The sequence below is a fragment of the Perkinsus marinus genome (genome assembly GCF_000006405.1).
Source record: "Perkinsus marinus ATCC 50983 genomic scaffold scf_1104296944428, whole genome shotgun sequence".
NCBI classification, from domain to species: Eukaryota; Perkinsozoa; order Perkinsida; family Perkinsidae; genus Perkinsus; species Perkinsus marinus.
This window is the reverse complement of record NW_003211397.1, coordinates 447,638-472,512: the sequence shown is the minus strand read 5'-3', so window position 1 is coordinate 472,512 and position 24,875 is coordinate 447,638. Positions and strand designations below refer to the sequence as shown.

The 24,875-nt window shown below is 47.2% G+C and overlaps 9 protein-coding genes across 10 annotated transcripts in view; 4 read left to right on the top strand and 5 right to left on the bottom strand.

Annotated features, from left to right (window-relative positions):
- The window catches only part of Pmar_PMAR019173 (hypothetical protein), a gene marked incomplete at both ends in the record, with an annotated part of 5,550 nt that extends 2,313 nt beyond the window's left edge, over positions 1–3,237 (bottom strand). Inside the window, 8 exons of the mRNA XM_002780227.1 lie at positions 1,574–1,653; positions 1,699–1,763; positions 1,795–1,889; positions 1,935–1,986; positions 2,033–2,067; positions 2,113–2,162; positions 2,890–3,019; positions 3,215–3,237. Coding sequence (XP_002780273.1) covers positions 1,574–1,653; positions 1,699–1,763; positions 1,795–1,889; positions 1,935–1,986; positions 2,033–2,067; positions 2,113–2,162; positions 2,890–3,019; positions 3,215–3,237 — 530 coding nt within the window. The remainder of the gene's footprint in view (positions 1–1,573; positions 1,654–1,698; positions 1,764–1,794; positions 1,890–1,934; positions 1,987–2,032; positions 2,068–2,112; positions 2,163–2,889; positions 3,020–3,214) is intronic.
- Positions 3,238–3,284: 47 nt separating this feature from the next.
- Pmar_PMAR019172 (conserved hypothetical protein) lies at positions 3,285–4,730 on the bottom strand (the record flags this gene model as incomplete). Its single annotated transcript, XM_002780226.1, has 9 exons — positions 3,285–3,510; positions 3,552–3,668; positions 3,720–3,786; positions 3,831–3,914; positions 3,957–4,071; positions 4,116–4,180; positions 4,223–4,362; positions 4,410–4,547; positions 4,589–4,730. 9 exons carry the CDS (start codon positions 4,728–4,730, stop codon positions 3,422–3,424), a joined length of 957 nt encoding a protein of 318 aa, XP_002780272.1. The 3' UTR covers positions 3,285–3,421.
- Positions 4,731–4,809: 79 nt separating this feature from the next.
- On the bottom strand, positions 4,810–5,628 carry Pmar_PMAR019171 (Caltractin, putative; the record flags this gene model as incomplete). Its single annotated transcript, XM_002780225.1, has 5 exons — positions 4,810–4,902; positions 4,944–5,050; positions 5,098–5,216; positions 5,423–5,489; positions 5,541–5,628. The coding sequence occupies 5 exons, from the start codon at positions 5,626–5,628 to the stop codon at positions 4,810–4,812; spliced, it is 474 nt and encodes a 157-aa protein (XP_002780271.1).
- Positions 5,629–11,083: 5,455 nt separating this feature from the next.
- Pmar_PMAR019170 (splicing factor, putative) lies at positions 11,084–11,585 on the top strand (the record flags this gene model as incomplete). The annotated part of the gene is made up of 4 exons (XM_002780224.1): positions 11,084–11,137; positions 11,186–11,290; positions 11,343–11,421; positions 11,473–11,585. 4 exons carry the CDS (start codon positions 11,084–11,086, stop codon positions 11,583–11,585), a joined length of 351 nt encoding a protein of 116 aa, XP_002780270.1.
- Positions 11,586–11,656: 71 nt separating this feature from the next.
- Pmar_PMAR019169 (adenosine kinase, putative) lies at positions 11,657–16,032 on the top strand. 2 transcript variants are annotated; one of them, XM_002780222.1, is made up of 14 exons: positions 11,657–11,950; positions 12,428–12,489; positions 12,544–12,627; positions 12,677–12,790; positions 12,836–12,890; positions 12,939–12,995; positions 13,045–13,117; positions 13,162–13,252; positions 13,307–13,382; positions 13,430–13,522; positions 13,872–14,022; positions 14,554–14,657; positions 14,710–14,776; positions 14,832–16,032. In XM_002780222.1, exons 1-14 carry the CDS (start codon positions 11,680–11,682, stop codon positions 14,878–14,880), a joined length of 1,347 nt encoding a protein of 448 aa, XP_002780268.1. In that variant the 5' UTR covers positions 11,657–11,679; the 3' UTR covers positions 14,881–16,032. The 2 variants fall into 2 exon arrangements, with proteins under 2 accessions (XP_002780268.1, XP_002780269.1); XM_002780223.1 differs by lacking the exon at positions 11,657–11,950 and adding an exon at positions 12,152–12,364.
- Positions 14,945–15,846, bottom strand: Pmar_PMAR019168 (hypothetical protein; the record flags this gene model as incomplete). Its single annotated transcript, XM_002780221.1, has 2 exons — positions 14,945–15,048; positions 15,795–15,846. The coding sequence occupies 2 exons, from the start codon at positions 15,844–15,846 to the stop codon at positions 14,945–14,947; spliced, it is 156 nt and encodes a 51-aa protein (XP_002780267.1).
- A 68-nt stretch (positions 16,033–16,100) lies between the features above and the next one.
- Pmar_PMAR019167 (autophagy 8i, putative) lies at positions 16,101–16,921 on the top strand (the record flags this gene model as incomplete). The annotated part of the gene is made up of 5 exons (XM_002780220.1): positions 16,101–16,146; positions 16,196–16,265; positions 16,313–16,455; positions 16,750–16,821; positions 16,866–16,921. The coding sequence occupies 5 exons, from the start codon at positions 16,101–16,103 to the stop codon at positions 16,919–16,921; spliced, it is 387 nt and encodes a 128-aa protein (XP_002780266.1).
- A 1,395-nt stretch (positions 16,922–18,316) lies between these two features.
- Pmar_PMAR019166 (hypothetical protein) lies at positions 18,317–19,123 on the top strand (the record flags this gene model as incomplete). The annotated part of the gene is made up of 1 exon (XM_002780219.1): positions 18,317–19,123. One exon carries the CDS (start codon positions 18,317–18,319, stop codon positions 18,740–18,742), a length of 426 nt encoding a protein of 141 aa, XP_002780265.1. The 3' UTR covers positions 18,743–19,123.
- Positions 19,124–24,112: 4,989 nt separating this feature from the next.
- Pmar_PMAR019165 (hypothetical protein) lies at positions 24,113–24,628 on the bottom strand (the record flags this gene model as incomplete). Its single annotated transcript, XM_002780218.1, has 1 exon — positions 24,113–24,628. The coding sequence occupies one exon, from the start codon at positions 24,626–24,628 to the stop codon at positions 24,113–24,115; it is 516 nt and encodes a 171-aa protein (XP_002780264.1).
- Between the last annotated feature and the right edge of the window lie 247 nt (positions 24,629–24,875).

The window sequence follows — 24,875 nt, the reverse complement described above, 5'->3', positions numbered from 1 at the left end:
TTCTGAGAAAATTTTGGGGAATTTCTCTATTGCTTCCTCTACACTTCCACTCGAAGTCGTATATAAATTTCCGAGCTCAGGTGCTGAGGAAAGCGATTACATATATTCCTACTCCAACACTGTATAGGAAACTCCTGAGCTCAGGTGAGGAAAGCAAACATATATTCCTACTCCAACACTGTATAGGAAACTCCTGAGCTCAGGTGAGGAAAGCGATTACATATATTCCTACTCCAACACTGTATAGGAAACTCCTGAGCTCAGGTGCTGAGGAAAGCGATTACATATATTCCTACTCCAACACTGTATAGGAAACTCCTGAGCTCAGGTGAGGAAAGCGATTACATATATTCCTACTCCAACACTGTATAGGAAACTCCTGAGCTCAGGTGAGGAAAGCGAACATATACTCCTACTCCAACACTGTATAGGAAACTCCTGAGCTCAGGTGCTGAGGAAAGCGATTACATATATTTTTACTCCAACACTGTATAGGAAACTCCTGAGCTCAGGTGCTGAGGAAAGCGATTACATATATTCCTACTCCAACACTGTATAGGAAACTCCTGAGCTCAGGTGCTGAGGAAAGCGATTACATATATTCCTACTCCAACACTGTATAGGAAACTCCTGAGCTCAGGTGCTGAGGAAAGCGATTACATATATTCCTACTCCAACACTGTATAGGAAACTCCTGAGCTCAGGTGCTGAGGAAAGCGATTACATATATTCCTACTCCAACACTGTATAGGAAACTCCTGAGCTCAGGTGCTGAGGAAAGCGATTACATATATTCCTACTCCAACACTGTATAGGAAACTCCTGAGCTCAGGTGAGGAAAGCAAACATATATTCCTACTCCAACACTGTATAGGAAACTCCTGAGCTCAGGTGAGGAAAGCGATTACATATATTCCTACTCCAACACTGTATAGGAAACTCCTGAGCTCAGGTGCTGAGGAAAGCGATTACATATATTCCTACTCCAACACTGTATAGGAAACTCCTGAGCTCAGGTGAGGAAAGCGATTACATATATTCCTACTCCAACACTGTATAGGAAACTCCTGAGCTCAGGTGAGGAAAGCGAACATATACTCCTACTCCAACACTGTATAGGAAACTCCTGAGCTCAGGTGCTGAGGAAAGCGATTACATATATTTTTACTCCAACACTGTATAGGAAACTCCTGAGCTCAGGTGCTGAGGAAAGCGATTACATATATTCCTACTCCAACACTGTATAGGAAACTCCTGAGCTCAGGTGCTGAGGAAAGCGATTACATATATTCCTACTCCAACACTGTATAGGAAACTCCTGAGCTCAGGTGAGGAAAGCAAACATATATTCCTACTCCAACACTGTATAGGAAACTCCTGAGCTCAGGTGCTGAGGAAAGCGATTACATATATTCCTACTCCAACACTGTATAGGAAACTCCTGAGCTCAGGTGAGGAAAGCAAACATATATTCCTACTCCAACACTGTATAGGAAACTCCTGAGCTCAGGTGCTGAGGAAAGCGATCACATGATATAGCAAGTGACCGAGATATCCCTTTCCCCATAATCACCAGTTGGCAACAGCAGCAGCATACTCTGGTGCAGCGGTAGCCAAGGCCAAAGCGTACTGCATAGTATCAGCCTCCTCCTCCTGAGACCACTCGATCAACTACAACTAAACCAGTAACACACCTACCTTCACTTCGCTGGTCACTTCTCCTACTACTGCTTCCCCCAACCGGTGTGGGTCTATCGAGGACCCTGCCACTACCTCACATACGCCCATTACTACCCTGAGCCCTTCGGTGTTGGTTCATAGCGTCCACCGTCAATAGAAGGTGCCACTGCCGTTTTAGCATTTTTTTCATCTCCTCCACTTCCTCCGTGCTGAACCCCATACCGCAGTGTTTAGTAAATCCGACCATACCCTACCTCTGATCCTGAGCCGACCCCAGAGTAGAACTGTTCGCTCGTCCCAAGGGCTCTGAGGAGATTCATTACACTACTAGCGCCCACACAAGTAGTCCGACCATCAACAGTTTCCATCAACGTCGCGACTTCATTCCTACACAAGGACCATCTCACCAAAACTTCTGAGATTTCCGATTACCCTTCCTCCTGCAGCTTCGTTCCTCTTCTCTTCAAAGTGTCCCATGCTTCCTAAGCACAATATTTAACTTTTGCGAACGATAAATCGAATCATGGTTTTCCGACAGCGCCCTAGATCTAGCAATGATCGAGCCTCGTCGGACTCACCATAGACGACATTGACGTGGCTTGTCCAGGAATCCATAATGTTCCCGAGAGGAACTCATACTATGCACAACAGTGGAATGAAATATATATTTCACGACTACTGCATATCACCGCGAATATCGCGTTTTTCACACAGTATTACGACGCCACTTCACGTAAAACGGGTGGTGAAACTCCAATATATAAACCAGTAGATTTCTCCAGTAACAAATCTTATACACTGTATCAGTGTAAATGATATCATCATCGTAATTTATGTATTGGTGTCACTACAGTGCGAACCGAAGAGTTATGCGTATGTTTAGATTTTCGAGATGGTTTTATTCCATTTGATGGTATGGTTATGGACTACGTAACGCTTCTAAAACGGTGGTGTCAATCGATTCACATTGTTATCATGTTGATATTACTCAAAGTTGACTTTCGACAAACTCCCTAAAATTGAAGGCTAAGTTGAAAATACTACTACTTTGCATAACGATTTGGTTCCATATTTTTCCTATCAAATTTCAAGCTTTTCACCATCCTATACGTTTACAAAAATATCATTCACTCAGTTTCCCATGTAACTATCAAGGCCCTGGGGAACTTCACTACTAGATGGATAACCGCCCCCCCCCTAACACAGTACCCTCTCCAGACGTTCAACTTCCCTTCTGCCCTTCAACGACGCCAATGCCTTAGCACAGTTCTCTGCGATGTTCTCAGCGGTGATATCATCATCATTCTTCTGCGCTTGTTCGTCAACCCCTCCGGTCGGCCTGAGTCGATACCTCCAGTGACCACGATTTGGAATTGGAGTGGTACGCGATATTCTTCACTGGGGTTCCTGCTTCAGCAACTCCATCTTTGTCCACCTACCTCTACATTACCCACAGCATCGCTAACACGACAACTTACCCCTTCCACCTGTACTCCTCTAGCGCCTACTAGTGACATCAATAGGAGTATCCTACACATTCTCATTGAAACTGTTCATGATGACACAATTCCCCTTCTTTTCGCTGGAAACGATTCACTTTTCCAACCTCGTGGGCTATTGGGAAAATCGACCGAGACGATACTCATCCTCATAGAGCTATCGATAATATGACGGCTTGATCAAAAACAGCTACGACTATGTATCGTCTATAAAAAAACTCAAGAAATGAGGAAGATCGGCCTCAAGGCTTCTCTCCATCTCTCATGCGCTTACTGATGTCCTCAACAACGACTGGTAGATCCTTGATACTGTCGATGACGTAATGCGCACCTAGAGTTAACTGTGAAAGCTTCCCGTAGAGACGCTCTCACCTGAAGTGTTCAGCTTGTCTCTAGACATCTGAACACGTTCCTCTCTCTCTTCCTTGGACATACCCTCCCATTGCTCCAGCGTGTCAATATCTGTATAGTTGCTGAGGCCAGCGATACCTATTAGAGAGTACTAGAGGCAGTCAGCAAATGATAATAACGAAGGCTTACCAACGCTCCAACAACCTGCTGACAGACCTTCTCCCACTCCGCTTACGGTGTCATCAACTTTCACCACCTGAACATGCTAGGGTACGCAATACACGTTATAGCAGTACTCACCGATTCGATTGGGAAGACTCCTAAATTGCAGAGATTTTGGTAAAGCATGAATGGCGCCGGTCGGAAACCCATGTTGTTAGGTACCTGAGATGACCACTGCATACGTATGCCGACCAAACGACTCACTTCGTCTCCAGCCACACTAGAGTCGGGAGCATACCCCTGCTCCTTAGCCTTCTCAAGAAGGATATCAACCATAACTTTAGTGAAACCCGTGGTAGAGCCTATCTTCAGATTATATCTGAGCACCCCACTTGAAGTGAACTACTCTGGGAGGAAGCCTACTTAGATTTCAATAGGTTCACCGTATCAGCAGCGCCGTCAATAAGGGTAGTATACTTTGGAAGAACCTTGAGACGATATAAAGGTAATAGTGAGAAGCTGGATGCTACCTCGCATTGCAAAGGGACGAATTCCTTGAACATAGCTTCAACGTCAGCGGCAGTCGATGGTCGCCCTTTGACCTTCTGCCAGCGTTCCTGGACTGAGGGGATTTCCAGGATTTTCGCGATATGAAGATCCTTGCGGAGACCTGATGATCGGACTTATGATCCTTTGTTGGACCTCATCCGTATCTACCCATGGGCAACCTGGATTCCTTCATGGTGATGTCGACGCCAAATTTGCGGAAAACCTCGACGAAAACAACAGCAGGGGCCAACACGTGAGCATCAGCAGTCGTGCCAGACCAGTCCAGTATACACGCCTTCAGAGGTCCTTACGAGAGAAATAACATGTCGAGCTACTCTCATTGTCACCTCTATAGGGCTCCCTATTGGGTACATGCTTCGTGATACCAGGACCAAGGCTGATCGTCGCGAACGTCCTCGAGGAAAACTCCTGAGCAAACGGCGATCTTCTTAGGCGACGGACGAGGGCTGCCGAGGTGCTGCTCAACATGGTGCTGGAGAGAACAGAGACTGCTCAGTCAATATCATTTCCTGTCCAACACGAAGATAGAGATAAACGTCAATGGCATTCATGACTTGATGAGATAATTACAGAAATCGTTGACGTTGATTTTGGTTCCGTTCTCATCCACGGCCGCCTCGAGCAAATCGGTAATCTCCTCCTGAGCAGAGCAGATATCCCATGAAATGAAAGATGGGCTACCTCAGAGAAGGACGGCTGACCGGAGGACTCCTTGGATCGTCGTAGCAGATAGTCGAGGCATTCAGTTTGAATGCGGCCTTCTGAGTCTGTCAAGGGATCGAATAGATCTGAATGGGAGGTCAGTTTGACAAACGCATGCACTTCAGAGAAAGACCTCTCAAAACGGAAGGGTCGGGGTTCCTTTCCCGGCAGACAGCAACAGCCGAGGAGAAGTTGATGATGTTGGGGTGAGCTCCGAACTCGACCAACACTTCCTCAGTGAACTCTCGATCCCTGTGAAAGGACCACTAGCCATAGTGATACGGGTGAAGCGTTCGCGCATAGGATATTGGGGATTGAGATATCCCACACGTCTAAGGAGGGACTGAGCCACAGCTAACATGGAGCCACTACGATGAATTTGATCATCAGGTTGCACGCATGCACAAGGGGAGGACGAAACGACGGCGGTGCTGAGATAGCGTTACAATAAACGTTACGTCAATTGGACCCCGCAGACCCTGAGGGCCTCCTTGAACTCATCGGATGTGAGTCTACCGTCGGCATCTACACTAGACAGTGAGGGAAACGTCGATATCATCTTGCACGCATGCTCACCGGCATCGAAAAGATAGAACACTGATCTCTCATCCAGCTTGGTATCAGGTGATACCTCCGAGGAACCACCGGACCGAGGTTCATCCATGAGATTAATAAACACTGTGAATATTATGAAAGATCGATGGAGCGACTCAACAGTTGAACAAGAGAAGATTAACTGTAAATATCGAAAAATCGATTGGATTTCTGACTCGGCCGTTTGGCTCTTCCGACCATCTCCTCCGCACTTTTCCACCCTAAGCCTACGTTTCAGTGGATGGGATCGTCTGACCTGATTGGAGAGTGCCGATCTATATCCCCTCGATTCCTTCCAACTGCAACTTGTTCGAAGCGAGGACGGATGGTCTGTTCTTAATTCCAGATTAGAATCGGTCACAGAAACGTGAGGATCGTGCGCGACGATGAACCTGCGTACACATACGTCTGCAAGTCTGCTGGCTCTTAGGGGCGCATCGTGCGCATCGGGCAATTCCCTGAGGGTATCTGTTGTCACGGCTGTTTCCCTCTTCACAGAGTGGTGGCTCGGTAGGCCTGCTACTCACATGGACGCAAGGAAAACGTACAATAACTACTGTCACGAGTATACTGGCACGAGAAAGACCAATTCCGCTCAAGGACAGATGTGCCATTCCAGCATGAGGGTCCTGAAAGAGTACATCCCCCTTTGGACAATATTGGCATAAGCTACAGCGAAATTGCTTTTCCGAGTGTCGTCGAAATTGGAGTTACTTTGAGTTTGCCTACAGAGTTGATCTTCTTGCATTGTATACTCGCGGAATTGATTGGACAAATGGTCTCACTGAAAGCGGAATTGATCATACAGAGGTACACCTTTGGATGGCATAGCGGCCCCAAGAGGATAAAATGGCCCCACTGAAAGCGGAATTGATCATACAGAAGTACACATTTGGATGGCATAGCGGCCCCATGAGGAGAAAATGGACCCCCTGAGAACGGAATTAATCGTACAGAAGTACACCTTTGAATGGCATAGCGGCCCCAGGATGAGGAAATGGACCCCCTGAGAGCGGAGTTGATCATACAGAAGTACACCTTTGAGTGGCATAGCGGCCCCGAGCGGAAAAAAGTCGCCACGAGGGCAGAATTGAACATAATCGGGGGACGGGGTATATCTACAGTTGGCCCACCCGTATCACCGAGTGGCATAGCTGCCCCGCCTAGAGAAATTGCGGTTCTCGAAACCAGTTTTTGTTATTGCTATTCGCAGACGCATGTCGGCTCCTTCGGGATATCTACATATGCACGTGACAGCCACTTTCCGTAGCACGAGCGAAGGCGACGGCGAAATGTCGCATCTTTGCGCGAAAGAAGTAGTTCCTTCGAGAGGGAGACGGTGTCGGATGGCCCCGTGTTGTTGTCCGAGTCGTGTCTCGATGCTCTTGGGCTGCTCCGGATGTGTGTGCCTCCTCCCAAGCTGTTGTATTCCACTGATAAGAATATGCTCAGTTCTTTTGCGTGGATTTGTCGCACGCTCTGAGAATGGCACTTCTACTCACCTTCATCGTACTCACGTCTGCTGTCTCACTAGTGACCGCGGGTAAGGATAAGTTCCGCGAGCTGCAACTGCTCTATGCTGCTACGGAAGAGAGAGTTCACTATATTTTCATTCCCGATCCACGCACCTGGCCACGTGGAGTCTTGTCCCATCTTAGAGAAAAAAACCTAATTCGCTCAGAATATATTGTGGATGGTGTTCGCGTTGTTCACGCGAACTCGTACATAGTTAAGGCTGACGGCAACGCTCTTTCAGCTGTGGACGCTACTATATTGAGGGTCGACGAGCAAGGCCTCACGGAAGAGTTCTCTGCCGCAGTGGCGCAAGATGGACGTCAATGCTTCTCAAGTGTTCACACCATAAACCCAAGAGTGACACTATTCCCAGGGAAGTCTCATTCATCACTTCTTGAGTTGGGAAAAGGAGACGCTAGACAAGAGGTCCGCTCTGATCTCTGGATGCTCTGCGAAAATGGACTCCTCGCTATCCGACCTCAGCATGGTGATCAAGAACGACTGGCCGGTTCTTATAGTGGAGCTTACCGAGACAGATTCACTATGACGTTGGAGTTATTTAAGGACAGCCCCCCTAAGGTTTCTCTACAAGAATGCGAACCTGGGACTTTGGGAAAGCTTGTGAAAGTTGTTTATCACAACGTCTGCAACTTCCTCATCGTTCATCCGATCTTCCAGAAAAACGAGCAATCGTACTTCTTCCGCATCGTACTCACTCCAGGAATCACTGATCTCCTCACTGATATTACGTGCAAAAAGAGCAAACGGTCCTATGATTTAGTGCGACCTCAGCGAGAGAGATCTACGCCTCGTGCCCCACCCTCTTGTGCCTTCTGCTTGGAGAACGACAAATCCTTCTCCAGCTCTAATATCTTTACATGGGATCAGATTCTCCGAGTGGGCTTCACTGTGCGTCATCGCGGAATACCTCGCAGATCTGGGCTCACTGACGCGACGTTTATGGCATGAACATGCTATTTCATACCAGTCTAATCAGCCTGTTGTCTCCATGTCACTCGATGATGTCTGTTAATGTTAGTGGCACCAACTTGATATATATGATAACGGTTTATTGCGTTGTATCGCGTTAGATCAGGATTTATTGCGTTAGATAGGAGCACTTCTACGAAAGCATCACATGAACCCAACCTCACTTCGTTGAGTTGGTCGGCATCTCCGTGTATTAAAACGGAGACACTTCGTGGTCTGAATTCCTTCTATTCAAATGTGGATCACCTCTCGAGATTGGATCAACCCTGGAAGACCTCGAAATTATCTTGGGGTAGTGGTACACGACACCTTGGCAAGATATCATATCTTGCCAAGGTATCTTAGATATGCCTCAATACGATCCATTCCGCGGTAGTAGGTGATAGGAGGATCACTGTCGTCTGTTCGACTAAACTAACTTTCTACGAGTCGTGTGAATGAATTCGGCTGTAAGTAAGGCCGTCTCTGCCGCAGATGGTCTCACGGTGAGACTCTCGCCAACGGCGAAATTAAAGATCCCCATCTCCGGAAACTCTCCGGTGAAGAAAGATCCATAATATCCAATATAATACGTCACGCAGCCTCACAATAGCATATCTGTTCTCGAACGGCATTGGCCAATGACGTTCGAGAAGGTAGTGCCAATTCGGTCATTACCACCCGAGGGATTGAACCAGGACATATCTTGGGGTGGCATAGCTGCCCCGTCTACAAAAATCGTCATTTATGGATGGCATAGCTGCCCCATCTAAAGAAATCATGATTTTCGGATGGCATAGCGGCCCCATCTGAAGATATCGTCATTTGTGAATGGCATAGTTGCCCCACCTGCTCCCGGAGCAGTGCTCCGTTGTGACGTCCTTTGTTCCAAAATGAGCTTTCAAAATCGATCACAATGGCGTAGCGCGATTGCCACGCACTTGCAAAGTTGTTATGAACGCCGGCGAAAAACGGCGGAGCGAAGCACTTCGGTGGATGTATATACTTTCCTCCGCTGCCTATCCACTGTATGATTACATGACACTTGATCGATTCATTCTCATAAGGCGTTTAACTTCAATAGGGGGGTTATTACGTAACGATTTTCCGCCTCTCCTCAACTGTGAAGTTCGAATGATAAGCGTTGTGGGCGTCGCTTTTCATAGTCGGATGAACGCTATAGTTCCTATTACTGCGAGGTGTAGCCCCTACCATCGCTAAGATCGGTATATAACTTGTGTTATCGCCATCACCAGAAGTAAGTGGCAGGGGAGGTCTGTGACTGCAGCGAGTGGGAGGTGTTCCTCTGGCGAGTAATAGTTGGCATTCTGCAGCACACAAAAAGTTGTCTTCATTGGAGTGGAGGTCGACCTCGACCCCGAGTCGAACAGGCGTGTACCCCCTCGTGAATTCGTAATCGGTTTCACCCGTCTGCTTCTATTGTATCGGTCCACGAGTTGTTGGTCGCATGCCCGGCTGTTATCAAGCTTAGTCTGTATGCCCTCAGGCGAGGTTGACGAATATCGAGGCATCAGTACTTCCCCTCTCAAGGCCTCTACCTGATACCTCCCCATTATCGGCGGGCATAGTGCCGGTGTTGGTTGTATAATAACTGAAGAGGTGGTGAGCCAACTGACAGGAGTTCATGCCGTGACTAGCCTTGTACAGATTAGTCTTGTTTACTGATACCGGTCAGCTCATATATCTATTGATTTCTTCCTCCTCGTCAATGTCAGCCCCACAGGCTGTCTTGGACTGTTCCCTTGCAAGCACCACCGACTGCTCCCCTGCTGAGAGCCCCAGGACCTCCTCCACGAAAGTGGAAGAGAACATGAGACTCCTAGTAGGATGTAAATCGTCTAAAGTCGGTTTCCACTGTTTTCTATCGAGGTTCACATTCGCGACAGGAGTTTTGTGATACCTTGTGGTGATGGCAGTCGGCACATCAGATGGCTAGGTAAGGTCACCGTAGTCGCTTAGGAGAAGACCTCCATCTCAGCTAATATGGGAATAGCACGTTACTGCCCAGTTTACAGCAAGCGGGGTTCAACGATCCGTCTGGGCACTCCTGCAGGTGAGTCGTATTCGGTGTTGGAGTAGGAATACATGTTCGCTTTCCTCACCTGAGCTCGGGAGTTCCCAAAGCTAATGATTATACAAGTTTATATACGAACTCGGGTAGAAGTGTACAGAAACCAATGAAAATTTCCTCAATTTGTCCCAAAATTTTCGCAAATTTAGCCTATACATGTAGTTGACCATGTGCATGTTTCCCCCCGTATTAATGGAGGGTGGCTCCATTGCTCTATGGTAGGGGTTCGCTTCGAAAACGGCGCGCATTTGGATATGCACGCGAAGATTCGCGAGCAGCTGAAAAACGACGACGAAGTTTGGGTGGAATTAGAGGGTAATTGTTGACGATTGTTTTATCATCATCGAATGGCGTCATTTCAGAGGATAAGATGGACGCTGACCGTCCCGACATCCGCATCTTGCGTAGAGGCCCCTGTTGCCAAAGTCGGCCCTAGCTCGTCGCTTGCCCCATTGGGTCTCAAAACGCCCTAGAGGCTCGCAGCCTCGGGTGTGATCAAACGTATTGCTGTGATCTCGACTTTGGTATTCTTGCATCATCATGAACCTTCCCTACTTCCACGACTGTATCTCCTTCCCCTCTACCATTGATACCATTGACGGCTTCAATTTACCCCAAGTCTGCGGTCTCTGTCGCTGGTCTCGGCCGTTGGTTTTATGATGCATCGCACAGAAAAGCCGCGCTCGTACCACATCGATGAGGCCCCCTCCCACCCTGATCGCGTGACATGATAAAGAGTGAGCTTAGGAAAGTGGCGTGGTCCGATGGTTAATTCATCATTTGGTTTTCCCTGGCGCCGGGGGGAAGTGAGTGCTGGTTTGCCATGGTTGGTCGGTCTTCCCTTTGGCTCCTATGTGGGACTATGTTGTTCGTGTAGTGATGACAGTCGATGGTTCGTGTTGGGTTTGGTAGGAGTGTTATTCCATGTAGTCTTTGGTGATTTGTTGTGATGGCTTCGCGAGGTCGGGTAAGACTGCCACCAGAGGTTAACAGGATACTCTATGTAGGCCTAAATTGGGCCTATTGTGTATCTTAATGCGTTGAACCTCAGGTGCGCAATCTACCGTATAAGATCAAACCGGATGAGCTCTATGACGTTTTCGGCAAGTTCGGATCGATTCGGCAAATACGCAAGGGGAACGCTCCTGGCACTAAGGTAGTATCATTAACTCTAAGGATTGATTTTCGAACGGTCGTTGTGGTTTCAGGGCACTGCATTTGTGATTTACGATGATATTTACGACGCTAAAAACGCAGTAGATCACTTAAGCGGCTTTAACGTGGCAGGTGAGCGCCGATTTGGTTTTGGAGTGGTAACTATGGTGGTGGTGATGTTAGGACGATATTTGGTTTGCCTTTACTACAGCGCGACTCGTCTGCAGAAGAAGTTGGATGCAGAAGGCCAGAAGGAAGAGATCGAACGACTTAAACGCGAACACAATATTGGATGATATTTTACTATGTTAAAGCAGTGGAGTAATTGTGTTGGATTTTTTCCCAAATTTTTCCGACTTTTCTGTGCAGCAATTTTCCGCCTTTACCCTTATGGCGACAAGCGCCTCCCCGTCTGCTGTTGCCGTTGATGCCGTTGCATCGTGTGACGATTCTTCGTCAATCTCGGCTACGCTGAGCACGTATGATGACTCTGAAGTGGCATCGCTGTTGTCGTCTAGTAGACAGCATTTGGAGGGCATCATAACGAACGACATGCCTACCAGCATCGTTGGTCTGTGCCACCCTTTGCTGGATTTGGTAGCGACAATCGACGACTTTGAGGCCTACGGGTTGGAGCCGTCGACGCAGCGGCTCGCGAAGGGTGGGGAATTGGGGCTCTCGTGTCAGCTCGTCGTGAGGGGGAAAATGTTTGTAACACCCAAGGGACAGGGAATTTCGTGGCGTGCGGTAATTTGGTCTGCTATAACGGGGGCTTGTTGTGGACGGGCTGACACGTAGAGTTAGTTTGAAATTTACGGTATCGTATAATAGTGTGGTTTTTTTCGTCACTATTTGTGGTGTCAGCCCTTGGTCTTTCCAAAGCCCCTCAGTAGTATGTCTGGCTCCGTCCTCGACGAAGAGTCGTCGTCGTCGTCGTTATTCGCGTCGTGTCCCTTGGGTGGTGTTGAGAGCTTCAGCGTTGTATCATACGATCACCCTATATTGGATTTGGTCGCTACTGTTGATGATGCTCATGGTTTCGGTCTTAAAGCGAACACTCAGAGGCTTACGGATGGTATTAGGTGGACGTGCCTCTTTACTGGAATTATGCTCCTTTGCAATTTTGGTTTTTGTTTAGGAAGCGACGAGGATAAGAAGCTGTTCGCGAGAATGTTAGGTGACGGCGAGTTGACCGTACATGTAAGTGGAAATGATACTTAAGAGGAAGTCGGAAATATTTTTGATCGATTTCAGCGTATTGCTGGTGGGCAGGCGATGAACTCTTTGAGAGGCGTCAAGTGGTGGTTCGACCGCCACGAAGCTGATCCGGAATACAATGTGAGTATATTTTCATATCGATTACCAGGGCGAGCGCTAGTGTCATTAGGATGTGAGTTTCGCGAACACGTCGGTTCGGATCGTCGGCAGTGTTGGTGATGATGAATATGCAAATGTGTTGAGGGAGGCTTGTGTGGAGGCTGGTCTTGAGACTGACTTCGAGGTGAGCTCCTGCCGTGTGAGGGTGGTGACACGATGGTGGTGACAGGTGTTTCCTGGTGGCCGTACTGGGAAGTGCTGTGCGCTTTTGAAAGACAAAAAACGTAGAATGACTTTAGCAGAAGTGATTAGTGATTTATTATTGGTTTTAGGGACGATGATTACCGATTTGGGGGTGGCGCCAGATTTCCGGGCCGGCCCTGAGCGAGGTGGACACATGAGAGAATACGACACTCTGGGGAGTTGCTCATTTATTAGGGATTCCGACTGATTGCAGAATATTGTATACGACTGCGTTTTACGCTTGTGGGGATGGGTATGCGTGCAGAGAGTGAGTACCATAAATCCGCCATTTCTTGAATACTATACCCCCAGGTACATCCCTAACCATCCACAGATCAAGTCTGGATATACGAAGTTGTTCGCTGGCCTCAGCGCTGCTTGGGCCTGCAAGAACGATGATTTCGTGAGGGCATTTTCCTCATACCACTCCTCGGCCACATCGTTTCGGTCCTTTCAGACGTATATGGCGCGTTATGCTTGTGACGTTGTCTTCGGTAACGAAGTAGAGTTCACTGCGTTCGCTGAGCATCTCGGTGAGTCCAACCTCAGGGGGCCACCTTTGACCTTGGCCGTGTGTTAGGCATTGTGGGGGTGTCTAAAATGAGCCCTAGAGAGATAGCGGAGGCGGTCTCGGCTTTTATGAAGCCGGGCGCTTGGGCAATCATGACTCAAGGTGAATACACGTTATATACTTCCCTTACTGTATATACTATTTTCCACTATTTTATACTATTTTCCACTATTTTCCACTATTTTCCACTATTTTCCACTATTTTATACTATTTTCTACTATTTTCCACTATTTTATACTATTTTCCACTATTTTCCACTATTTTACATTATTTTTCACTATTTGTCACTATTTTCTACTATTTTTCACTATTTTTCACTATTTTCTACTACTTTCACTATTTTCCACTATTTCTCACTATTTTCTATCATTTCTATCGTATATATTGAATATTAAATTCAATTTTCATATTGTGGACAGCACACGTAGTTTTTTACACTCCTCTTGGTAGGTCCTGATCCCGTCGTATGCTGTAGCAATTTGACGGACACTTGCGACGCCTTTACTCATACCGTTCGAGACCTGGACCCTCTAGCTATCTCTGACGATATTGGCGCTGGTGACGGCTTTGTGGGGGGTTTTATCGCTGCAATATACGCAAGGTAGGAGGAGGAATTGTTGGTATGTACTTTGTAATAGTAATAGACGTTTTGGCTACGTGTTGGTAGTACTAGTAATATGCATATTTTTAGACGTGTTATGGGGAAAATAAATGGATGCAGAAATCTCATTGTTTGCCTCGTGCCGCGGCAGTGATGATCAGTTGGGGGGGGGCAAGAATGGGATGTTGCTCTTCCAAAGAATTCACGTTTTGGAAGAATGGCATTTTTACGAGGCGTGAACCAACCTGAGAATCAGAAGATTGGAGTTCTACCCGTTGAAGGGGCGTGAAATACCGTGAAAAATTATATGTGTGTATTATTCGCGGTGATATGCAGTAGTCGTGGAGTACAGTTTCCACTAGTGTTTTTCGTATCACTAGGGTGATGAAATTCTACTGTCTATCCTTGATGGTTTTAATATTGGCCTTTGCCGTGCTACCGACACGAATCAATAGAGTGAATATTATAGACTTTTTAGTCTGGACATCTACACGAGTTTATTGGGTAGAATCGAATGAGATTCTGTGTAAGGTTACTGGCGAGCGATTTCACTCCACGAAGTGTGCCGTCTCCTGTCGAAAGCATAATATCGAATGCAAGGGATGATGATACCAGCTATCTTCTCCCTGGGGACGGTAGGGCTTCATGTTTGGTGAATAGTATTATGAGATTTGTCGAATTGTGCAGATTCTCGATCGGATACATGGTATTGGATAACGAGGCAAATGGTCATGGATGGCGTCGAGGAGGGCATGTGAGGAGTTGCTTTATATCGTCGTGTAATGTGAGTATTATTGGTGTTATGGTAGATACTGTGCTCGACAAGTTATGAAACACACTGGTTGTCAGTACTTCTAAAAGAATCAGTATTGATATCGGTCGTATACAGCGGAGCGTAGCAGCAACAGTACGATGGTGACTCTTAGTAATTCCTATAGTGTCTATTGTCCCTCTCTATGGAGTGCATGTCAGTCTGATGGTGACACCTAAACTGGTAGTTCTCGGTTCGTTTCGGTCTCGTAGCTCCTACAACGTGTAATAATATAACCATTCCCATTGTTGTCGTCTTTCTGCTGCTGCTGCTGCTGCTGCTTCTGAGCTTGTATTAAAGCTGAATGCAAAGTTGACGTATTGGTAGTATTAGTAGTGTAGTAGTTGTCGAGCTCATTATCATCATCATTGTTGTTGTTATTACCGCCGTTAAGTGCGCTGAGTACAAGATGGCAAACGGTCGTAATGAGAGCTATAATGAGACCCCATAGACTAGAGTGGTCATTGATCTTATCACTGTATCATTATTGCGAATATGAGTTGTTTTATATGCTGTGCATGTGAGCAGACTAACACCATGCATGGCTCTTTGCTGGTGTATGCTGAGCTCTCGCGTCATCTATTACTACAACTACTAGGCTCCCGTCATCAACATTATCGTAATTATCCTATCGCTGCTGCTCTCATCGTTATAGCCTCTTCTCTGCATTCTTTTCATTATCTGTATTTCCAAACGTAACCACCACCACTACCACCACTAACAACAACAGCTACTACTGTATGATGATTATGCAAGATCCAAGAGGTTCCGATCCCCAAGTATGCTTGCTGCCATACAGGTATCAACAACATTGGCGACTACGAGGTCTATCAAGTCTTGGTGTATCCTTTCGACATTCACAGCTCGACCCTCATTGGTCGTCTCAGGTGTTTGTTGTCAACTACGCCAACTAAGAATTACGTCTAGGATTTGTTTGATCGTGATGAAGTGTTAGGGTTACTGAGTAACCTCGCAGTCCTCTTCTTCATAGTCCTTTGCTGTGTGTCGCTCATCCTTTGGTACGTATCTCATTCTTTTCGCTACTACCAATATTAACGTCTACTGCTGCTGCCACACTACTGCTTTCTTGTTCGTAATGCAAGGAGTATTTAGTGGTAGAGCCACAGTAGGTGAAGACGTCAAGAAGCTGTGAGTGATGATCACCATAGGAGATCTCGAGGGGGAATTTTGCGCTCAAACGAAAGGATAGTTTTCTGTTGAGTTTATCAATATTTGGTTCACGAGTGTGTCGTTTTATTTGTGTTCAATGGCGAGTCCACGAACAAGTTCGTACCGTAGCAAGCACAGCTTAGGTGAGTTATGGTCTATGGTGAAATCGTGATTGATCATACGCTATTTCAGGAAAGCGCCGGAGTGAGTCGCGGAAAATTTTGCAGAAATATCCGGAGAGAATTCCAGTGATTGTTGAAAGGTCAGAAAGCTTCTTTACACTGAAGAGATTCGAATGATGTTCCTCAGGCATGAGAGGAGTGAGCTACCCGAAATCGAGAAGCAAAAGTTTCTAGTTCCAGGAAACATGCTATGTGGCGAGTTCAAGTACATAGTACATAAGAGTATCTTTAGGCCTGATGTGAAGGCGCAGTCGGAAGAAAATGGTCAAGGTAGGCGGAGACGATCTTCTTCCTTGATGATATCATAGCAATGATTGATACGATACTGAGGATGATATTTCGATCCTTTGACATGCGGAGCTGAGACGCTCTTGTCAGCTACGTTCTCGGTTGAGCCGGACGTATCACAAGGAATGATATTGAATAAGGAAGCATAGTTGAGAGTTTACACACATATGAGCATTATAGCCATAGTCTAAGCGTGAACCGCAGGGGACAGGAACGCAACAGTTGGGACAGATTTCCGCCGCTCTCTTGAACACTGTTGATTATTACGTCATTCAGATGTGCCAATTAAGCATTCTTTCAACGAAACGATTTACATTTTCGTTTGGAAGAATATCGTACCAAAGACCGGTAACCGAAGTTTATTTTCTACTGGCTATGATATAGTCGCTCAGGCGATACGATGAACGGTTTATACGACAAGTTTAAAGATGAGGATGGTTTCCTGTAAGAAAATGTTCAAAATGTTCGCTATTCTCAGCGAATGTGTGTCTGTGTTAGCTATGTTACGTACAGCAGTGAGAACACTCTGGGTGGTTGTTGATATCCACAACCAATTCCGGCTCATTGGTAGGTGATGAGCCAACATGATCTGGAATTGTTTTAATGGCGCATTGCGAGTCTTGAGCTTTTGTACCAATGAAGTGATCCAGTGCAGTGCTTGTGGTTGGCTTGTTCAATAGAGATTCCCTATTAGGGAATGAGCACGTGAATCATGTCGGATTCTTCTCAGCTTTTACGAGGGAATACAGTGTTTAGTTTTCCCCTGGGTGGGAGTCGCCGCGACTCCCGCCGCGGCACTAATATCTGTAAGCCCAGACATCGACGTTTCCCATAGTCACTGAGTATGTTGAACGTCGTCATACATATCCGCGGGGCAACTGAGGCCTCCTTGAAAACATGGAATGAGGAGGTTGGGGTCAGTTATGGTCCCCACGTGTTCTTTCCCCTGTTGCAATCTCGTGCGCCTCACATGGGGGATCGCATACGGCCTCACCTTCCCCCATGGTCGCAAAGGGTATCAGAAGAATGAGATTTGCTATCAGAATCAGAAGAATATTAGCTGACAGCTACTAAGTGTGAGTGTGGAGATCGTTGCCGATTTGTACACTCTAAAACGTCAAGTGTCGGCTGATGACGGTACCAAGAATCAGGGTTCTCTCTCATCCACTCAAGGGTTATTATGTGTGAGTGATAAGGTTGGTGTCCATGGTCCGGTTCTCCGGAATAAACGATGTGTCGGATGATGGCCGATCTCTTTCATTATCTGTGCTATTGGACACTACAGCATTCCCAGGTCGAATAAATTCTAACATAAATTTCTATCCATTCAGCCAGGGAGGAAACGTTCCGACCAGGCAAGCCCCTGGGTGGGACGGGTGGATCGACGACACATTTTCCAGACACCCAACCCATAGTGCTGGACACCAACTCGCTTCGATGAGCACACAGGTGACGTGGTTTGTCCAGGTTTACCGTGCTGATAAAATTGGGAAGTCTCGGTATGGAGACGCCCTATAAAAGCTCGTATGATGGCGTCTTACGTAGCCCTGACAGGTCTGATAGAGAATTATGGGCAACTATCCCGGTCTTGCTGCTCCTGACCACTATGCGTGATTGCATGTATGTGCATAGCTAATCATACATCGCTCCGGAATAAATTGAGACAGGGATCTTCACGAGTTCCCCCGACTCGGTTATCGGTCCTGACCAATCAGCAGCAAGACTAGGGCGTCAGTCTGAATTTTACTTATATGGGTTAACTCGGAGGAATATCGTCATGTGTGATACTGGTTTATGCTCAGCATCCAATTTTCCATTTATGTTGCTCCTTCGTCCCTTGCTGATGTCCTTCCTCGTCCGCGAAGTTGTGTCTGAGGATAGTCCTCATCAACAGCAGAATGTCTCTGAGAAGCCTCTGGTCCGTGTCGGACCTGCCTTGACAGAGGGGGAGCCGTATCCGTTCGTCGGGGAGTACATCTGCAGAAAGGGTTTGATCGGCAGAGTCAAAATCGAGGGGGAAAACATCACATTCTACAGACAGCCGAATGCGACTCTAGTTAAGTCGAGTTACGGGTGTGGCTTCACGGCTCATCCCGAATGGAAAGTATGGTTTCTCAATCTTCAAGACCCGTGTAAGGCTCTTATAAACGACTCCCACGGCTACTACGACTCTACGATGCTCACCGCTACATATGACGTTGTTTCCAAAGGACTCTTGGTTATCCCCAACACGGTCACGAAGATTGTGGAGTGCGAGATTGTTAAGTGAATATTTAGTGGATATCAGCAACTGGGAGTCCGATGCGAAAGTTAATATTTTTATGGGTCTTCTGTTTTTACGTGGTTCGCTGGTCCTGAGTAAAAATTCTGTCCCCGGTTTGTTCTCACCTACTCATCCACCAGCTGATGGTGACATTTTATTATTGCATTGTAGCAGCCTGTTTTGATAGGCTGGCGGTAGAGTCAATGTCTCAATTATCAATCTTATCATTTGTAGTATCGACCGGTATGTAACGTCATACGTGTGTCTTATGATGGTGGTGAGTCACCACTGGTGTCAACTGCCTGAGCTAGGCGCTTACGTTGCGAACTCAGTTTAGTGTACACGAGGATCGATAAGATGTTTAAATATTCACTCTTGAACATAACACTGAAGAGCCTTGCGTCTGTTAAAGAGTGGGGTTCTAAACTCGAGCACTGAAGTGATTGACCGACGAGTAGGATTCGTGCCAAGAAGAATGGAGGAGCGCATCACAGGAAGCGCCAAGATATCTTCCCAGTACACACCGCGCGTGAAACTTGCACAGTGGCGTATGCGGTCAGGATAGTCTTTTCCGTGGTCAATTGTTCATACAAAGGGAGTGGAGTAGTCAACAGCGATTGCAACCCGACATGCAATGGACAGAGACCCTCGTCCCATCAAATGATATGTTCAGACATGAGACATTGCTTATACTCCAGTGTGTTGACTGCCAGGAGTAATCGGAAATGACACTCAAAACTCAAAACGTATGCGTACAAGTGTGCAGACAGTTTCAAGTTGAGAATGGCGCTGATGGTAGTTCTTCGGTTTACTGGGCGGAAGTCGAAGAATCCTCATATCATGATGTTCAACCACTCTCAGATCCAGAACGCGACTCGTTTAAGCGTGGTAAATGCCATAAACAACGAATGCGTAACCCATGATTTCGGACTTTGAACGAGTGAATGGAATAATGACGGGGACATCATTGATGTCACATCATGATGTGACATCAATAAGAAAGTTCTCGAGTGTCCGCGCGAGCCTGTTCTCCACATCGCATGATGGAGGCTGATTGGCCGACATAACCTCACCCAGCTTCTGGATAGAGCGATGCGAAGCGTCATCTAGCTGTAGGGCCTCAAGGGGACTTGCCTGGGATACAGACAACAGACCGGCACGTTCAGATCTGTATGCCGTTGGGACACCGGAGGGCTTCCGTAAATGGAGACGAAGGTAGACGACTGCCACTTCCACTCTAACCCGGTCCAAACTCCCTGATAGTTCATCTCCTTCGATGTTGCCAAACGTTGAGCATGTTTGGGGGCATAGTTGAAGCGTTCGTGATTTGGATAACCGAATGAGCATTTCTCAGCTGGCTGCACGTCAATCAAACTCCTTTGCTGATGGATTAAACCGGGCCTTGTCGCCACACTATGCCTTGTCTCGACTAACGATAGACTCTCCCCTACGGTAATCTGTGTTTGCTGCATTACCACCGTGCTTCCACAGTTTTGCGGTTCCCAGAAATACCTTTACGATCCCCCCTGGTCAGCTCTGGGCCCATGGCTTTCATACATCCTGGCTCCTTGTAAAGGTTACAGTGTTGCATGGCGCTAGGGTGACCGGGAAAGATGCCTTTCCCGCCAGGGCCATGGCTGCATTGATGACGTTGCGTCATAATCACCGATTGCGAATCAGCTTCCAACTTCAACCCCTCTCTTGGAAAAAATGTCGTCTTCGTCCGATTCTTTCGGTTCCCCGAGACCTGAAAATTGTCTACAAGCGTCATCATGCAGACTGTTGTTCCGTCTCTTGCTGGTGTTAGCACTAATCGATGAAGCCGTTGCCAAAATAGATCGCTTCGAAGCCTCGTATGGCTGCCCTCAAACAGATATGATTCAGAGCGTCGATGTCTCACATCAAGGGAATGAAGGGTATATCACATTCATAAGCAGAGTCAACGGTGGCTTGCCTAAGCCCAGCTACAGTTGTACCTACACAGCACGTTTAGATGGTATCTGGTATATGGTCCTCGGGGATGCCTGTAACGATCTTTTCGAGGATTCAGACTACTTCTTCAGGAAAGGTCCGTTCGGTTACGATCTCATGGCCGACTCTATACCTTACGCGCTGTACTTGCCGGTCGGCTTCGGCACGGGCAAGCGTTGTGTCACACAATAGATCATCTTGCAGGACTGATCCCACTCACGGGCATCGCATTTATCTCATGATAGGGTTTCAGCATCACTTCAATTTGACCGCTGGCAAAAATTGTCTTGATTACATTGCACTGATGCGTGCCATATCTTGTTCCGTCTTTTTCAACCATCTGCGGGATACCCGTCCTTATTTTCACTTTGATTGAATCGACAGATCGAGAAGTTCGGCTTGCGTTAGTTGTGAGATTGTTCAGGAGCGACAAGTTTGCCCACTTGGCATTTGGCACTCAATCATAGAGGACCCCTTCTCAAAAGGGGTGTGCCCAATGTGGGACTACATGTTTGGTTCTCTCATGGGAAGCTCATTTACGATACAAAAGTATCATTGACGAGGGCATGAACGTCATGTAATGGCTGAAGGAGTTACTTAGTTACCACGTTATGTTGCTCAAGCTCTAGGTCTAGGCCTAGAGGTAGACCACTTGCCAAGTTAACTTCAACGTTCGAGCGAACGTATTGAAAAGTTTGAAGTACGAATATGCACACGTGCGACAAAAGGTTATTGCTGGAGTGTCGCAGGAAATGTTCATTGTTTGGGGTGAACCTCCCAGGTTCTACCTTCACAGAGTAACGTTAAGTTCCTTCCTTGAACTTGTGGTTTTCAGTTGCCGCCGGCAAGTTGGCGGACGTAGCGACTCTAGTATCCGTCGGGTTGGAAATGTCGGATTCAAACTGTAATCCCCTGATTAATGAAAATACTGAGAGTAGAAGCAGAAACGAGACTAGGGGCACTAGGTGAAATTCAGACTTGCCCTTATTTACTTGTCACTAATCCAAGCACATTATTGCATGCGCCATATAGCTTGGATTAAGGGCATTTGCTTGGATTACGGGATATTGCTTGGGATAAGGAAACGAGCTTGGGCTTAGGTAATTTTCCCCCTAGTCTAGGGCACCAGTCCGAATTTCACCTCTATGGATCAATTTGAAGAAAGTTCTTCATGGGGATGTTGGTCTATGCCTAGTGATGAATACCCCATCTATATAGCTCCTTGCTGGTGTCCTTCCTTGTTAACGGAGTTGGCTCTGAGAACGGTCATCATCAACAGCAGAATGTCTCTGAGAAGCCTCTGGTCCGTGTCGGATCTGCCTTGACAGAGGGGGAGCCGTATCCGTTCGTCGGGGAGTACATCTGCAAAAAGGGTTTGATCGGCTGAGTCAAAGTCGAGGGGCAAAACATCACATTCTACAGTCAGCCGAATGCCACTCTACCTGAGTCTAATCACGGGCGTGGCTTCACGGCTCATCCCGATAGGTATAAAACATCATACGTGTGTCTAACGATGGTGGTGAGTCACCACTGGTGCCGACTGCCTGAGTGAGGCAGTTACGTTGCAAACTCAGTTTAGTGTACATGAGGATCGATAAGAAGCTCAAATAATCAGTCTTGGACATAACACTGAAAAGTATCGCATCTATCGTAGAGTGGCGTTCTAAACTCAAACACTGAAGTGGTTGACCGATGAGTACGAGTCGTGCCAAGAAGAATGGAGGAGCGCATCACAGGGAGCGCCAAGATATCTTTCCAGACTGGGAACCCCCGTGTGGTGCTGTACACAGCGCGTGTGAACCTTGCGGAGTGGCGTATGCAGTCAGGATAGTCTTCTCTGTGGTTGATTGTTCATACAAAGGGAGTATTGTAGTCAGGAATACAAGCGAACAAGATGTATGCACGCGACACTCCAGTGAGTTGAGTCCCAGGAAGAAGCTCAACAATGGAGCTTAGAACGCAGAATTGAAGTTCTTCGATACGCGATAGTTGTGACGTCTCATGTGGGGCTTTCCTTGTCATTTGAATGATAATTCTGTTTGTCTTGTCACAAACGGCGAAGTACAATGTAAATTGTGCCGTGGGATAATACACCACGGTATTTTTTCCTGTCTGTAACGTAAGACAGTACTCGAAGTGTCGATGACAGATACAATGAGGCAACATGGAGTAAACCGCGCCTTGTCCCCATACTCTGCCTGGTCTCAATGGATTTTCCCCAAAGACGGGCTGTTATTGCTGCACCACCACCGTGTTCCCACAGTTTGGCGGCTCCCAGCGATGCACAGAAGATCCCCTCAATCAGCCCTGTGGCTTTCATACATCCCGTCTCCTACTAGGAGCCTCCTGGTAAAGGTTACAGCGTTACATGGCGCAGCGCCATAGCGCCATTTGCTCTAGGGTGACTGGGAAAAAGCTCCACGAACCGTCATAATAACTAATTTGTAAATCAGCTTCTAATTTCAACCCCTCCCTCGGAAAAATGTCGTCTTCGTCCAATTCTTTTGGGGCCCCGAGACGCGAAAAGCGTCTACACGTGTTATCATGCGGGCTGTTGTTTCGTCTTCTGCTGGTTCTGGCCCTCGCCGATGGCGTTTTCGGCAAAGTATATGAGTTCGAAGACACTTATGGCTGTCGTAGAACAAAGATGATCCAACAAGTCGATGTCTCACATCGAGGGCATTATGGATACATCACATTCATAAGCAGAGTCGACGGTGGCTTGCCTAAGCCCAGCTACAGTTGTACCTACACGGCACATTTGCATGGGGTTTGGTACATGAAGCTGGGGAAGGAGTGCAACGATTTATTCGAGGATTCGAAATACTTTTTCAGGAAAGGTGCTGGGTACGATCTCATTGTCAGTAGAGGGCGTTACGCGCTGCGCCTACCCGCCGCCCCCGGGAGCTTAGAAGTTGTTTGTTCAACAAAATAGATTGTCCCACTTGCGGGCATCGCGTTGATCTCAAGGTATGGTTTCATCATCACTTCAATCTAACCACTCGCAAAAAATGTCCTGATCACATTGCATTGGTGTGTACCGTATCTTGTTGCATCTTTGCTTGCCGTCTAGGAGATACTCGTCATTATATCTACTTCGATAAGATCGACGTGTCAAGATGGTTTGCTTGCGTTAGTTAGAGTTTAGCACGCAATTATAGAGGGACCTCTTCTCAAAAGAGATTTGTGCCTTCAATGATCAAGTCCAACTAGTCTTGCGATGTCATACAGAACGCGACTCGGGAAAGTGTGGTAAATGCTATAAATAGCGAATACGTGTCTCATGATTTCGGACTTTGAACCTTCTACGACTGAGGGGAATAATGACGGGGACATCCAGGAAGGAAGTTCTCGAGTACTCGCGCGAACCTGAGAAGCAAAATACGAAGTCAGTTCGGGTGTCGATCACCTACTTCTGTCCTCCGCATCGCATGGTGGAGGCTGATTGGCCGACATGACCTTGTCATACTTTTCGATAGAGCACCGCGGTGCATCATCTAGCTGTAGATTCTGGGGTACAGGCAATAGACCGGCGGGTTCAAATTTACATGCCGTTGGGACTCCGTAAGAAAGCTCCCGAGGATGGAGGTCAACGTAGACAGCTGCCACTTCCTCTTTAACTCGGTCTGAACGCCCTGATAGCTCACCCTTCTCGACGGCGAGGAGAGCATCATCATAGCCATTGAGGAAGGCATATCTCACAAGACGCCTCTCAGCCAGACTAGGCCCGGGTCCTTTCTCTATCATCTCCACATACTCGTCTGGGTCGAACTCCTCATCCTCTATGCCCGCCTTCTCAGCATAGTGAGTATATACCCCTTCCAACACGGCGGCTCGGAGGTTCTCTGTGCTTCTTCGGGCTTCACTCAACCTCACAGTTTCCACTTGAGTAATTCCTCCCTCCGACGTTACAAATGGCATCAAGATTTGCTCTGTATCTCTCGATTCGACTTCATCGTTGAGATGCCCAGTTCTTGCCAGCTCACTCTGCGTGGTGTCCCCCCGATTGAATCCATGCTCCAAAGGAGACCTCAAATCTCCACTGTCATCAACTACTAGTCCTCCATCATCATTATGATCCTCTCCCCGGGTACTGGTATCCCCTTCTTCTGGTAGCACAACGGAGCTCGCCACGGATTCAGCAGCATACGATGAATCTTCAGCGAGG